This window comes from Crinia signifera, chromosome 12 (genome assembly GCF_055691185.1).
Source record: "Crinia signifera chromosome 12, ASM5569118v1, whole genome shotgun sequence".
NCBI lineage: Eukaryota > Metazoa > Chordata > Amphibia > Anura > Myobatrachidae > Crinia > Crinia signifera.
Window position 1 is genome coordinate 85,670,271 of NC_139228.1, and position 15,621 is coordinate 85,685,891.

Below are 15,621 nucleotides of genomic sequence, written 5' to 3' on the forward strand. Positions count from 1 at the left end.
GTGTAGTCAGCAGACAGTACATACATGGCAGCATTGTGGAGGCACAGAGCGATGGGAGGAGTCTGATATACCATAACCCATCACATCACATGTGTAGTCAGCAGACAGCGCATACATGGCAGCATTGTGGAGGCACAGAGTGATGGGAAGAGTCTGATATACCATAACCCATCACATCACACGTGTAGTAAGAAGACAGCACATACATGGCAGCATTGTGGAGGCACAGAGTGATGGGAGGAGTCTGATATATCATAACCCATCACATCACTCTGTGCCCCCACAATGCTGCCATGTATGCGCTGTCTGCTGACTACACATGTGATGTGATGGGTTATGGTATATAATACTCCTCCCATAACTCTGTGCCTCCACAATGCTGCCATGTATGTGCTGTCTGCTGACTACACGTGTGATGTGATGGGTTATGGTATATCAGACTCCTCCCATCACTCTGTGCCTCCACAATGCTGCCATGTATGTGCTGTCTTCTTACTACACGTGTGATGTGATGGGTTATGGTATATCAGACTCCTCCCATCACTCTGTGCCTCCACAATGCTGCCATGTATGTGCTGTCTTCTTACTACACGTGTGATGTGATGGGTTATGGTATATCAGACTCCTCCCATCACTCTGTGCCTCCACAATGCTGCCATGTATGCGCTGTCTGCTGACTACACATGTGATGTGATGGCTTATGGTATATTAGACTCCTCCCATCACTCTGTGCCTCCACAATGATGCCATGTATGTGCTGTCTGCTGACTACACATGTGATGTGATGTGATGGGTTATGGTATATTAGACTCCTCCCATCACTCTGTGCCTCCACAATGCTGCCATGTATGTGCTGTCTGCTGACTACACATGTGATGTGATGGGTTATGGTATATTAGACTCCTCCTATCACTCTGTGCCTCCACAATGCTGCCATGTATGTGCCATCTGCTGACTACACATGTGATGTGATGGGTTATGGTATATTAGACTCCTCCCATCACTCTGTGCCTCCACAATGCTGCCATGTATGTGCCATCTGCTGACTACACGCGTGATGTGATGGGTTATGGTATATCAGACTCCTCCCATCACTCTGTGCCTCCACAATGCTGCCATGTATGTACTGTCTGCTGACTACACGTGTGATGTGATGGTTATGGTATATCAGACTCCTCCCATCACTCTGTGCCTCCACAATGCTGCCATGTATGTGCTGTCTGCTGACTACACGTGTGATGTGATGGGTTATGGTATATCAGACTCCTCCCATCACTCTGTGCCCCCACAATGCTGCCATGTATGTGCTGTCTGCTGACTACACGTGTGATGTGATGGGTTATGGTATATTAGACTCCTCCCATCACTCTGTGCCCCCACAATGCTGCCATGTATGTGCTGTCTGCTGACTACACGTGATGTGATGGGTTATGGTATATTAGACTCCTCCCATCACTCTGTGCCCCCACAATGTTGCCATGTATGTACTGTCTGCTGACTACACGTGTGATGTGATGGGTTATGGTATATCAGACTCCTCCCATCACTCTGTGCCCCCACAATGCAGCCATGTATGTACTGTCTGCTGACTACACGTGTGATGTGATGGGTTATGGTATATTAGACTCCTCCCATCACTCTGTGCCTCCACAGTGCTGCAATGTATGTGCTGTCTGCTGACTACACGTGTGTTGTGATGGGTTATGGTATATCAGACTCCTCCCATCACTCTGTGCCCCCACAATGCTGCCATGTATGTGCTGTCTGCTGACTACACATGTGATGGGTTATGGTATATCAGACTCCTCCCATCACTCTGTGCCTCCACAATGCTGCCATGTATGTGCTGTCTGCTGACTACACATGTGATGTGATGGGTTATGGTATATCAGACTCCTCCCATCACTCTGTGCCTCCACAATGCTGCCATGTATGTGCTGTCTTCTGACTACACGTGTGATGTGATGGGTTATGGTATATTAGACTCCTCCCATCACTCTGTGCCTCCACAATGCTGCCATGTATGTGCTGTCTTCTGACTACACGTGTGATGTGATGACCTTCTATAGTAACTTGCTGGGGTCCTGTAATTATTTTTATTGTCTGATGTCCCCAAAGCAAAATAGTTTGAGGACCCCTGCACTAGACTCCCCAGATAGGACAGCCTGATTATAATTTGCAATAGTATCATTTAACAAAGTGCTATCAACGTATATCAGGAACTCGACCCCTAACATCCTACAGAAAGAATTCAGCATATTCTTCAGAACCAGATGTCCACACTCGATCATACACTATAATGGACAACTACTGATTAAGAATATAAGTATGTGATAGGACAAAAAAAAAATAGGACACTTTTTTTTTTTTTTTTTTAAACCCTCTTATCAAAGAAGAATCACAGGAATCTGTATAATCACCAGCATTGCAGCTTTACGGAGTTCCAAACAGCTGGGTATTCCAACATGTGCAAAATAAAGGGGGTTATTCTAGTTCATTCTTTCTGACAAAATCCTTCTTAGATGGACAAAACCATGTGCACTGCGGGTAGGGCAGATGTAACTTGTGCAGAGAGAATTAAATTTGGGTGGGTTTTTTCTTCAAAGTGAGATCTATATTGCAGTGTAAAATCATGCAGTCAGTATTTTCCCTGCACAGAAACAAAAAAACTCACCCAAATCTAATTCTCTCTGCACGTTACATCTGCCCCCCTGCAGTGCACATGGTTTTGTCCATCTAAGAAGGATTTTGTCAGAAAGAATGAACTAGAATAAACCCCAAAGTCCTATTCTACAGCTCCCACTTACTGCCAGATGTATATAAGCTTCTAAAGGTGATAAAGTGGAGTGATAAACCACCAGCCAATCAGCTCCTTCCTGTCATTTTTTAAACCCAGCCTGTAACATGGCAATTAGAAGCTGATTGGCTGGCTGTTTATCACTCTCCATTTTATCATTTTTTGAAGCTGGATACATCTGGCCCTTAGTAAGTACTACAAGCTATAGCACAGAAGACCAGATGCACAGACCCCAATGGCTCCCAGAAATAGGGGTGACCTCATTCTGCTACAAAGACACCTGGCTAAAAAGTAATAGCAGTAAAAGAACACCATATAATCTTCTTTTCAGAGGCGAAGTCTTCACTCGTAGCTTGTCCGAACACCACTATTTATTTTACTACTGAAGAAAACTGGGCATTGTGGGTAATTTCGGAGCTGAAGTAATTCTCTCAAGACTTCTTTTGCCATGGATTGCTGTAAAAATACACGGTGCAGACGCTACGCTTTCAATAACTGGAGAATCTCCAGCTTATACTAGGCTACAGTTACTGTCTATGGGAGAGTTAAACCAAAAATCAATATTCTCTAGTGACAAACCACAACAAGAGGAAACGTGACCGGTTTCCAAACTGTGAAATTACATATAAAAAGCAAATCTTTTGCAGCTGTGAGAATCCTGGAATTGTACCCTTCCGAACACTGCTCTGAGAACAGCAGACATTTTCTTTTACATTACTTCATGTAGCTGCTGCTATATTTATTATATTTATGTTATTATATTTAGTTATTATATTTAGTGCATTCTCTCTAAATGGGGTGTTCACACTGTGCAATTTTGCTTGTGATTCGATTGGGATCGAATCAAACTACAAGGAAAACACATCCCATTTGGACTATATGGTAGATCTGTACCAATAGTAGTCTTGCCTGCACAGTCTAATTTTCTACTCCGATGCCGTGCATTAGGATCGAATCAGCATCGAATGCGGCTCAATATCGTTTGATGTCATTCGAATAGAAAGATAGACCAAATCAAACCCTGTGTATGGGGCATAGGAGCGTTATTCAATCTGTGGTGATATTTCCCACAGGTGGAAATATTGTCACTCGCTTATTCATTGTTGCCGTTTCCGACAGCATTGAAGGCGGTCAGTTTTGTCTTTTTTTAAAAAATTTTTTAAAGAACAACGGTTTTGTTGGAAACGGCTGTGGGTTGTGGAATCTGCGGCCGTTTTCTGACAATCCACAAGCATTTTTTGCTGATGCCCAAACTTTCCGTCAGTTGGAACATTGAATTCTGAACGTCAAAAACGTCCAGGATGCCGACTGTCGGGACGTTTCGACCATTGGAATCCTGGATTGGGGGAATACTCCCAACATGGGAAATACCGGCACCCACCTATTCAATGCTGTATTAACGACAGCAATGAAGGCGTCAGATCCGAATTTTTTTTTTTAAAGGTGGATACGTTTTGTCGGAAGCTGCCGAGGATTGACAAATTCACATACGTTTTCTGACAATTTACGGACTTTCCGACCCTCTGTATATTTAATACCAGCTTCTTGATGTACTGTCGGAAGCCATCGGAAACGGCCAGGATTCCGACTGTTGGCATGGCCAATCAGTCGGAATCTGGGACATAAACAATGGTGATTAGCTGTAACCGGGCTATTAGTAACTGCTGACCGGTTGTGGTTCTACACCTTCAGGTTTGATGCATTACTAATTAACTGCATCCATCTGTACAACAGCAGAAGTAGAATCTGGCAACGTGAAGTAGGCACCTGCTCATCTCGAAGAGGAACCGGTCTGCTTTGGCCATACGATCCAGCTCATGTTTGTGTTCCCCTAGCAAGTCGATATCGCTCTTCTCTGGTACAAACTTCAGTAGCTGCAGAGAAAATAGAATCATTTGTTTCCATTGTAACTTTATTAAAACAAACAAAAACCAAATCAATTCACTTGCTTGGACTTTACTTGGGGTTATTTATTGACAAAGTGCAGTAACCAATAGAAAATGGACATTTGATTCTTAACGTGACCTGGACTGACCACCTAAATCTTTGCGTTTTATGAACTGGATAACTTCTTCAGCACCACCTGTTTTATAGATTATATTACTTGATGAAATATGATTGACGAATTGAACAACCAACCAGCTTCTAGGTAGCATTTATTAAGTAGTCCATAAAATGATTGGTAGTAGCGGATTGGTCTCTACTCTTCTGAAAGCTTGATACTTTTTTTCTGAATAGGTTAGCATAACTGGTTGTCCACAACGGAACCCTTCACAGAGCACTTCAGTGCTGTACAGATATACGCCCATGTATGTAACAGGCTGTGATTGCTTTAGAACAAACTATATGTCAGGATCAGTAAATCAAGCTAATACTGTACATAAGGGCCAAAATGTTTTCAATTATCTACATGGGGTCCTCTTTGTTGTACGAGAGAGAGAGAGAGAGAGAGAGAGAGAGAGAACGAGAGAGAGGGAGTTACCTCACATATAATGAAACACAGAAAACGGCAGCAGTTTTTTTTTTTTTAAACGTGCGTCGACCTTTTCAGTGTCAACTAGGGTGGCCAATCCTGGGATTGGCGGTGTCCCGGTATTTAGCCCCAAAATGTCCGTTAATTCAATCCTGGGATTGAAGTATCCAATCCCGGGATTTCGGGATTAGACTGCGCATGTGCAGTCTAATGCCGGGCAGCGTCTGAGCACCCGCTCAGACGGTGCCCAGCTGTTCCCGTCCCTGCGTGCGGCCTGCGCAGCGTGATTTGGTCATAGGTCACGCTGCGCAGGCTGCAGCGCTACACCACCAGCGCATGAGCCCACTCCCTGCCGGCTTCCCCCATCCACACACATCATACCCGACACCTGACTGCTGCCGCCTGCCCCCTACACCGCTCCTCAGAAGTAAGTGATGGTGGCGCACGCATAATACCCGCCGTCTGCCTCTGCCCCCCAAAGGTGAGACTGTGTGAGGCACGGGGCAATTTTTTTTAGGGATGCCAATCCTGGGATTGAGCATTTTTCAATCCCGATTCCCGGGATTGGCATCCCTAGTGTCAACCATTTTTTATACGGTGTCAGCCTTTATTTTACGGTCTACTTTTTCTATTTTGACCTAATGGATGTCGACCAAAAGGGGTTCACCTCATGACTATCTAATTACTGTACAGGAGACATTAACTGGACACATTTTGTAGGGCCTCTCATTTTCAAAATAACCAATAGATGGGAGTGCCTGAATTCTGCATTGCTTGCAATAACTTCCACTGGCCTGTAGAGGTCACTGCTGTAATTGCTTTCTCTAGAGCAGTTGTGTCATTGATAAATTACTTAGAAAAGCAAACACACTGTACAATTTTTCTGACCAACTTTTTAGACCAATTTCGTTCATTTTGGCCATTCTGAACGAAATTGGTCAAAACATCTTTCAGTGCGTTTGTGACGAACGATGATGCGCATACCCGCCAGTTGTTCATCAAGATTGTTCGTCAACTGTGCACGCAGCTCAATTTGGATATCTTTCAAAAAGAGCCTATAAACTATAGCTAGATCTTTCGTCTTTCATCAACATCTTTCATCCAGGACACTGGGTTCAATGGAAATGTCTTTCAATGAAATTAGTCAAAATAATTGTACAGTGTGTATGCATCTTTAGTGTGCCTTGGAGACCCATGTTTGGAATACCTACCTTAGGCAATAATTATATTGGGAACTATGCAAAATAAACAGGATTTAATACTATTTCAACAATACAGAGTAGGGAATCGGTACATGCATGTACATCTTTTAAGATACAGAGTACATTCTAAATATTTCACTTAAAATTTTACATGAAACTAAAACCTGAAGTCTGAGGTTACTCGCAGCACAGTGCAAATTCCTAGCATGGTGCATTATCTCTGCCTCATCTGTCACCACTTGTTCTCCGTGAGGCAATTTGGCTAATGGGTGACATGAATGTATCAGGTAATCAGCCAACAGCCTCTCAGCTCTCACCTGTTCCAACATGTCCTTTGGAAGATCTTCTTGCTCGTCCATTGTCAAAATAGCACGTTTAATTTCATCGTTCGACAACTTCAGCCTGCAAGAATGCAATTGTCAGTAGCTTAGGTGGAACCCTAAAGCCGAAGGGCGCTAGTGTAGATGATTAAACATGAGTGGACAATAAAGAGGAGAATTTGAGGGGGGGAGGGGGGTCTGACTCTTAATGGGAATAGAACAAAAGGAGAATAAAATAGCTTTAATATATACAAAGATCAACATGGGGCAAGAACAGAAAAAAACAGACAATAATTAAAGCGGATGGAGTCAATATCCCGGTGGTCGAAATACGCCAGAATCCCGACCGTGACACCCATAGAGGGAGAATAAAATAGTGTGCCGAGCGTAGTGAGGCACCGGGCCCGCTGCGTGGCGATCCACGGCACCCCCTTGTCGGTATTTCGGCAGTTGGAATTCCGGCATCAGTATTTCGACCACCGGGATTTCGTACTGAATCCAATTAGTGCCCAAGTACCAATAGCATGCTGAACACCCTATACAAAACATACAGAATAGCAGGAAACATCTAAAAATGAGTCATGTGCACAGATTTAATAAAAAAACCTAGCAGACCCAGGGCCAAACTAATGTACAACTTTTTAAAATATGGAAACAGATACAACTTAGGACTATCATAATGGATGGACTTCAAGGTGTTGCATGGAACATGTGCACAATATATTAATCACTACATACATACATACATACAGCGTACTTGTGCAAGTCTATACTGAACCTCACCATGGTGAAAGATACTTCTATCTCGGGAAGAATTTGCAGCACATTGTGAGACAAGTAAAAGCACGTTCCCAATATGGGTGATGGAGTGGTACTAATTCTATAGATTCCTGACGCAGGATTCCAGTAGTAGAACCCACATTTAGCGTGGGTGAGACGATAGTTTAAGGCTATTGATTGCCAAGAATGAGATTTATATATTATAGCAGTGTGGTAGAAAATGGATAACATTTGTATTTTTATGTTTTTTGGGGGCTAGGACACAGAAGTCAAAGAGGAACGGTCCGATCAGAAAACCTTTAAAATTGCTCACTGATCAATTCCATACCACATTCTCAGACATGGAGAAGGATCAATACATACACAGCCCGATCCCTGCAACCCCCCCCCCCCCCCAAAAAAAAAAAAAACACTGGCTCCTCCTCTACATACTGGTAGCTGCCCGGAACTTCAGTTTTATATCTTTAAAGTGGGCAAAAAAATATATATATTTCAGGTCGCAGTACACCACCGCTAGCATTTCTAATTTACAGTACTTTTTACCATTATTTGAAATAAAAATGAGCCCCTATTTGTGCCTATCAATGTGTTAGATAGTCCCATCTCTCGCCAATGGTTTAAACAAGTAATAAAAACAAGTCCGAGCCATCTCCTATGACATTCGCTCCGGCGCTGACACCGCACAGGGAGTGCCGGCTGTCTTGTGCTCAGATCTGTTGTGTTTGGCTCCTTCGCGGTGAAGCATAAAAAGATCATTTTGTGTCTGGTTCGTTCAGCTATGACGTAATACCAAGGACTCTGAGAACTGGGGTAAGGAGGGGGCTATATCCAGGAGGGGGCTATATCCAGGCGGCTAGAATCCTGTTTACAGGTTGGCTCGCTCGCGTTTATTGCTTTAGTGACCTACTCCATTAATCTTCGGTGAGAGGAACATTAGGATATCCAAAAACAAGCAAGTTATTTATTTTTACTCATTATTAATATAAAGTCTTGGGAACTAAAGCAGGTATGAAAGTTTCCGCGGACATGCACATTGCTGCTGTATCCTCCATCTGCCCGAGGTTGCCATGTAAGGGAGGAGACGCTTCCATAATGAGCCTTTTCAGCCACAAAAACCCCGTTCCAAGATGGGTATGGCCCAGATTTTAGTGGACGTTCGACTCAGGCTATTCCAGGGCTGGCCCCCTATACACTGCATCTGTGTACGGTGTTTCTGTTCTGCAGGCCCTTGTAACTGGACCTGGATTATTTTTTGGGACCCTTTACCACTGAGCCGCAAACTGGGTTATACCCCTTTCACATTGCACCTAATTACCGGGTACAAGACGGTTTCTTGACGGTTCGACCCGGTAATTAGCTATAACCGGTAACCCCTTTCACATCGCACTAACAGGTAGCAACACAGCAATCCGAAACGGGTAAAAAGCAGGGCTCTTACCGGTTTGTTACTGTGCAGTGTAAATGGTTAATCGGGTCGTGCGTCCTCCACTATGGAGGAGGCAGAGCTTGGAGCAGTGCCAGCTCTAAGTGCTGCCTCCTCCCCCCGCCCCTATGATGACGCGACACGCCCCCACATGATGTCAGCGATCCGGAAATATTGCTGGCTTGCTGATGCGATCTGAAGAGGCTGCACATGCAGGGTCGCACCGGGACTGAACCGTTTAAAAGCAGGGCATGCTGGGATGTAGAGTTCAATTGCTTATGCTGAACGGATGCAGGCGGGATCAGGATTTTTAATAGTGTTTAAAATTCTCAATTCCCGAGACACGTCCGCTGGGAACTGCATATAACGACAGTATGTCACTCATGTATGGGAACCATAACAGACAGACAATCTCCTAGCAACCAAGCAATTGATGATCTTCCATATAAAACAAATCTCATTAAAAAATAGATTTCCTATTTTGCTACACGAGAAGGTGGCAGGTAATATGACCAATGAAAGGCTGCCGAATTCATCAGAAAACTGGGATTGGGTGTACACAACTCCACCTGTCCCCATCACGCCCTCCTGTTCACCTCTCACCAACTGGCAGCCAAATCTGGGGTTCCTGATGCCACCAGCTCTCTATCCAAACACTGGGCTCCGCCTCACTCTCCGCTACTGCAAACATAGTTACTCCAGTGCTGGGTGTTCTACTAGCGTTAAAATGACATCACTGCCAAAGGCAATGGGACCGACTCTGGATAATAAAAGTCATTTTATGGCACGACCATCAATAGTGTGTTTGTGGATATGTGGGAAAAAGAGTATCCCATTAATCAATGTTATTATGCGAGTATCATTGCAGATAAGACGGAACATTACTGGCCAGAGAAGAATGACCGGTTATCTATCTTGCACTGTAACACATTCCAGGGTTCTGTTGTAGAATTACATTGCGCTGTTTAGTTAGGCAAACACAATTAAATGCCAAAGAACATATCTCTGATCTCTGGAGCGTGGAGTCTGGTTTCATTATTTTATCACCAAAATCGTTCTTTTATGACACACAAAATACCACAGACAGTTGAACAACGCAGTAACCGATCCGTAGGCGCTGATAGAATCTACATACCATAATGAGGCGTACATACATATAAACAAGGGGTGATTACATGCATGTATGGTGGATCACACGTACGAAGAAATGAATGAAGTCAGACATAGTGAACACAGTGTTTGTTTTTTGATAAAATGTTCTCACGAGAGTTGAACAAAGTCCTTGAATCGTTCCCTTAAAGAGCCAAAGCACCCATAATATACAGACAGGGCAGTAGAGAGCCTGGGCAGGCCCAGGTATTTCTCTGTAGGCGTGGCCTAATCACAGGGGTGTGGTCATGCAGAAAAACCTAGTACTATAAAGCTCCTTTCTGGCCACTCCGCAGCCCAGCACACAGCAGTGTGTGGTAGGTTGAAGTGAAAAGCTGCAGCAGCTTTGGCTTCCAGGTACTGGAAATGGTAAACAGAAAGTGAAACCAAAATGATCAGTCTCAAGCTTCCTGGCTATGGACGGAGGGAGCTGTGAAGACAGAGATTGGAGGTAGGAGCAAATAAAGACTAATACCGCTTTCAGACCGCAAAGGCAGGGTTGCACCGGGACTTTTAAAAGGTTCAGTCCCGGTACGACCCTGCATGTGCGGTCTTTTCAGATAGAATCAGCGAACTGTTTCGCTGATGTCATGTGGGGGCGCGGCGGCGCGTCATCGGGGGCGGAGGCAGTGCTTAGAGCTGGCGCTGCGCCAAGTGCTGCCTCCTCCATAGTGTGAACAGGACACGGGTCGCTGGACCCCATAACCCATTCCTACTGCACAGCCAGTAGGAACCCTTCTTCTTACCTGGTTCGAATTGCTGTGTTGTTACCAGTTAGCTGTAACTGGTAACCGCTTTCACATCGCACGAATTACCGGGTCGAACCGGCAAGAAACCAGTAATTTTGTACGATGTGAAAGGGGTTTAAGCAGACATTTTGACGGGCTTTTAAATAGTACTAGAATAATAAAGTTCTGTATAGATGATGGACCACACTCTAATGACGGGAACGTTACCTCTTTGTTTTACTAACATGGCATCTGCTTATTACGTGAGGCATTGGTGTGAACGCTAGTTGGAGTATTGTATTTAGGCACTCTGAAGAAGAGAGTAGAGTTTTAGATGAACTTTAAAAATTAAAAAAACAGACCAGAATAATAAACCCCCCTGGTAATCAGCAAACGTATTAAATGTATGAGTTACGGCGACGCTCCAGCCCCTAGGAAGATAAAGGTGGGGACCCCAGATCATCATACCTGGATAGGAGAATATTGCAGTTCTGTGCCCGCCTGCCATCGATCACAGAAAGCTCCTTCACCTTCAGCTTTGAGCTAAGTGTATCGTCGTTAGAATCGGTTTCTTTCTGAAAATGCCAGAGGAGAAGACACGGTGTTAGATTATAGCCACCTAGTTACGCATGATTCTCCATATAGGACAAACACATAGAACACAAGCCGTCCATCAAGAGAAGGTTGCAAAATTCCCATATATTTACAGAATGGTGTCATTGTATGAGACATACTTCTGTGTCCCATAAAAAAAAAATTGCTATGTAATGGAGGTCATACACTAGTGCGATCGGATGCAAGGGCTGGCCAGTCTTTTGAAATGTTTATTTTTTTTCAAAATTCTGCCACCCACCGCCGACTACCACCACCCGCCAGCCCTCCTGCTCCGCCGTACCGCCACCTGCATGTGGTTAAAAGCAACACGCGATCGCTCATGCAATTCAATAAAATATTATGTGCAGCACATAAAATCTATTGACGCGACATACGACCGACGGGTCCCCACATCGCTTTGGGGGACACATTTGATGTGCAATACAATTATTGCACCGATACGGTCGAAATGGAATGATTGTATGCAATATCGCCCTAGTGTACGGACACCATAAGGTATTTCAAACCTGGCTAATTTGAAATGTACGTCACCTGAAAACAGTGGAGACGGACATTTATTGGGCCCAATACACAGACATACATATACACACACTAAAAAAAATACTACAAATATTTCATCGTTAGGCCTTTCAGTATTGTGTTATCTATATACAGGTATCAAATAAAGTTTAATAAAAAAAAAGGCAAAATAATGTGTTACTTTATTAATAAGAAAATGCAAACCAGTAAAACAGGTTACATTTGTTAATAAAAACAAAAAACAACTAAACAAGAAACCAATACAGTACCGGAACATTAAATGTATCTCTTCTCAAGAGCCCCTGTGTATTTAAAATAATCATTCTTAATATAGAGAAAAAACTAAAATTCTACTAATTATATACTATGAATTGTATTCTTTTCTATTGCACGTGTAAAGGTCTATGCTTTTTTGCAAATGACCTTTCATTTATTCCTGTCATTCACTTTATCTGAACACGTAAGAAAAGAAATTTTAGGCGGGAACGGAGTCATGGCTAAAAAAAGAAATGGGACATATGTTTTTTTTCCATTGTGTATCTTTAAATCTTACTGGCTGTGCCGGTTGAAATCACTTATTTTTAAGCTTTTTTTTAATTGCTTTTGGCACGGGAGACTGAAACTTGCTGTTTCAGATGGTATTTAAGGGGAAACTCATCTTATTACGCTGTACGGTCTATATTTATTTTAATAAACAGTCTATAATAAAATAAGCAGGGCAGATCACAGCACATGCATGGTGGCGTGTATTAATGCTGTATGCATGACTATACAAGGGACACTTTCTCCAGTAAAAGCTGTCCTTGGTTAACAGAGGACAGTCGGGACATGTGGGGCAGGGTGGGTGTTTGTGTTTTAACCCTTTGAGTGCCAAAAAGGTGTGAAATTTGGTTATCACTTAGCATATGTACTAAGCTTGACAAGTGATAAAATGGACAGTGATAAACGACCAGCAAATCAGCTCCTAACTGCCATGTCACAGGCTGTGTTTGAAAAATGTCGGTTCTTGTGTAGTTTCACAGCGCCAGCATGGCGCCGTGCTACTTCCGGGTTCTACGCTCTAACTATCTAAAATAAAGTAACTTAACTCCATGCCAACGTGGACAGTTCATACCCCCACTATCCACGTTGGCATGGAGTTGATTTTAGATAGCGTGGCGAGCCACCGAGGCCGCAGTGTAGGCGAGCGAAGAGAGTCCCGCAAGGGGACTCAGATGCACGGCGCCATGCTGGCGCTGTGAAACTACACAAGTACCAAAATGCCACTTGTGAGCCGATTGGTTGGTGTCTTATCACTCTCCATTTTATCACTTTTTCAAGGCTGCGTACGTCTCTCCCAGAGATGTTGGCATGCAAAGGGTTAATTAAGTGAGAAGTTCTGGTGATCTGTGGATGTCCGGCAATTACAGCACATAAATCTCAGATGTTATTTTGGGGCCTATGTATTAAGCTTGGTGAAGTGATAAAGTGGGCGGTGATAACGCACCAACCATGGTGCCCATCTCTTGTTGGTTGTCACTCGGCACGAATGCCCAATACGGAACCATTAGCGCCACTGGCCAATGATCATCTGTACAAAATCATGTTCCAACTTTCATAACAGCAATTCGTGGACACTTACAGATGTGTCCTCATACATATATGCAAGAGTCGTGCCAGTGCTACAATGCTGCGATTGTGGCTTTTTATCCATGCCAAGTTCTGTGCGGTTCTGTATACAGACTCAGTCGCACACAGATATACAAGTGTTGCCTATTAAGCAGCACAGTTTCCTGGTGTATCCTAGAGCTTCCTAATGCCGATAAAGTTGCACAGGATCTGGTGGCGCACCCAAGCCAGGCATCTCCCGCTGCATGGCATAATGAGGCTAGATGTAGGAGGACATATTCGTAACTAAACAGTTGACCGTAATCAATGTAAATTACGGCTTTATGGACTGGAAGAAGTCCTACCATTACGGTCAATACTTTACGGTGGTTGTTGTAACGTTTAAATATATAGTTAGAAAACAAATGTGCCAAGAGTTGCAGCAGTAGCGAACTCACCTGTTTGATGCCGTTCATGGAGAAATCCTGCAGCCATGTCAGCAGCCAAGCATGGGGAAAGAGGCAATCATTGCGTGCAATTCAGCGGTGGCAGCAAATTAAGGAGGAGATAGAGAGTGGCCAAAGCAGAATCAATTTAGACAGAGGCTGGTAGCGTAGAACCATCCGGATAAACCCGGAGGCTCAGGAAAAGTCAATACATCAAGCAAGAGAGAACAAAATAAATGGACAGTAAATTAAAACAGTCATGCAGGGGTAGAACGGTCCTGCCCTCAGTCTGATACATTCGTACTAATTAGAAGTACTGATCAACAAACAAGTGCGCCCTCATTATGACGTGATACAGTACTGTGGATACTACAATTCAATTATGAATACATGTAAATTATACCTGTTCTCCCCCTTCATCTAAACTTGTGTAATGTAACAAATAACTGTATTTAAAAGAATTTCACATTTGGGGGTATTCAATCCCTATGACCGATGGGGAAAATTGTGTCTGGCGCGTCTATTCAACGCGGTCTTGCCAGACAGCTTTGAAGAGGCAGATCAACAGAACGGGCCTGACTTTGAAAGCTGTTGGGCCCGTTTTGTTGATTAAGGCAGTGAATTGTCACGATCACAGCTGAATCTCGGCAATCCGTTGCCATTTACGCAGACAGGCCCCCTTTTTTGCCGATCGCCAAGCGAGACATTGAATCCTGCCTGGCGACCTGCGGTTGAGCAAAATCAAAACGGGCCAGGGTCACGGCTGTCGGGAGGGGTCGACAGTCGTGACCCGGAATTAAATACCCGGTACTTGTTTCCTAGCACGGCCACACCGATTTGCATCGGGGTGATCGTGTCGGAAAAATCGCGTCGGTCGCATCGCATGCGACCAAATTGCATGCGATGTGACCGACCCGATCGACCCGATTTTTACATTGAATCAAATGTGAATAGGGTCCCTGGGACCCTATTTTACATTGGATTCAATGTAAACTATTCCCCAGACCCCTAATTTTACCCCCTGAACGCCACCCCACGATTGACGCCAACCCGAAGCGTGGCGAGCGCAGCGAGCCCGCGTGGGGCAGCGGTGCGCGTCCTCCGACCTTTTCATACCCCTACTATCCACGTCGACGTGGAGTTGAGTTGGCGAGCGCAGCGAGCCCCGCGAGGGGACGCGTATAACTTCACAGGTATACGCATCCGCTTGCCACGCTTCGGGCTCGGTGGCTCGCCACACTTTATATTCTCAACTCCACGCCGACGTGGATAGTAGGGGTATGAAAAGGTCGGAGGACGCGCATTATAATGGCACAAGACTGACGCGATGCTCCCGATTTCAATGTTAAAAATATTTTAACATTGAAGCCTATGGCAAAACTGCGGGCATCGCGTCGGGGGCCATGTTAATGCACGCGACCGACGAGATGCCCCCGATTTTGCCTTTGCCGGCAAAATGGACCTGATTTCAAAGGAAATCGGGTCCATCGCAGGCATCGTGTACCTTAACTTTAAGGTACACGATGCCTGCGATTGTGGCCGTTCTAGGAAACAAGTTTCAAATACCCCCCTTAGTGTCTGG

At 44.3% G+C, this 15,621-nt stretch overlaps 1 protein-coding gene across 5 annotated transcripts in view; it reads right to left on the reverse strand.

Annotated features, from left to right (window-relative positions):
* The window catches only part of DAAM1 (dishevelled associated activator of morphogenesis 1), a 149,259-nt gene that overhangs the window by 26,746 nt on the left and 106,892 nt on the right, over positions 1 to 15,621 (reverse strand). For 4 of the 5 annotated variants that reach the window (XM_083165967.1, XM_083165968.1, XM_083165969.1 and 1 more), the window contains exons 16-19: positions 14,052 to 14,078; positions 11,341 to 11,447; positions 6,790 to 6,874; positions 4,565 to 4,671 (exon numbers count right to left, since the gene is read on the reverse strand). In XM_083165967.1, the coding sequence (XP_083022093.1) occupies positions 4,565 to 4,671; positions 6,790 to 6,874; positions 11,341 to 11,447; positions 14,052 to 14,078 (326 nt within the window). The remainder of the gene's footprint in view (positions 1 to 4,564; positions 4,672 to 6,789; positions 6,875 to 11,340; positions 11,448 to 14,051; positions 14,079 to 15,621) is intronic. The other variant, XM_083165970.1, reaches the window with a different exon arrangement.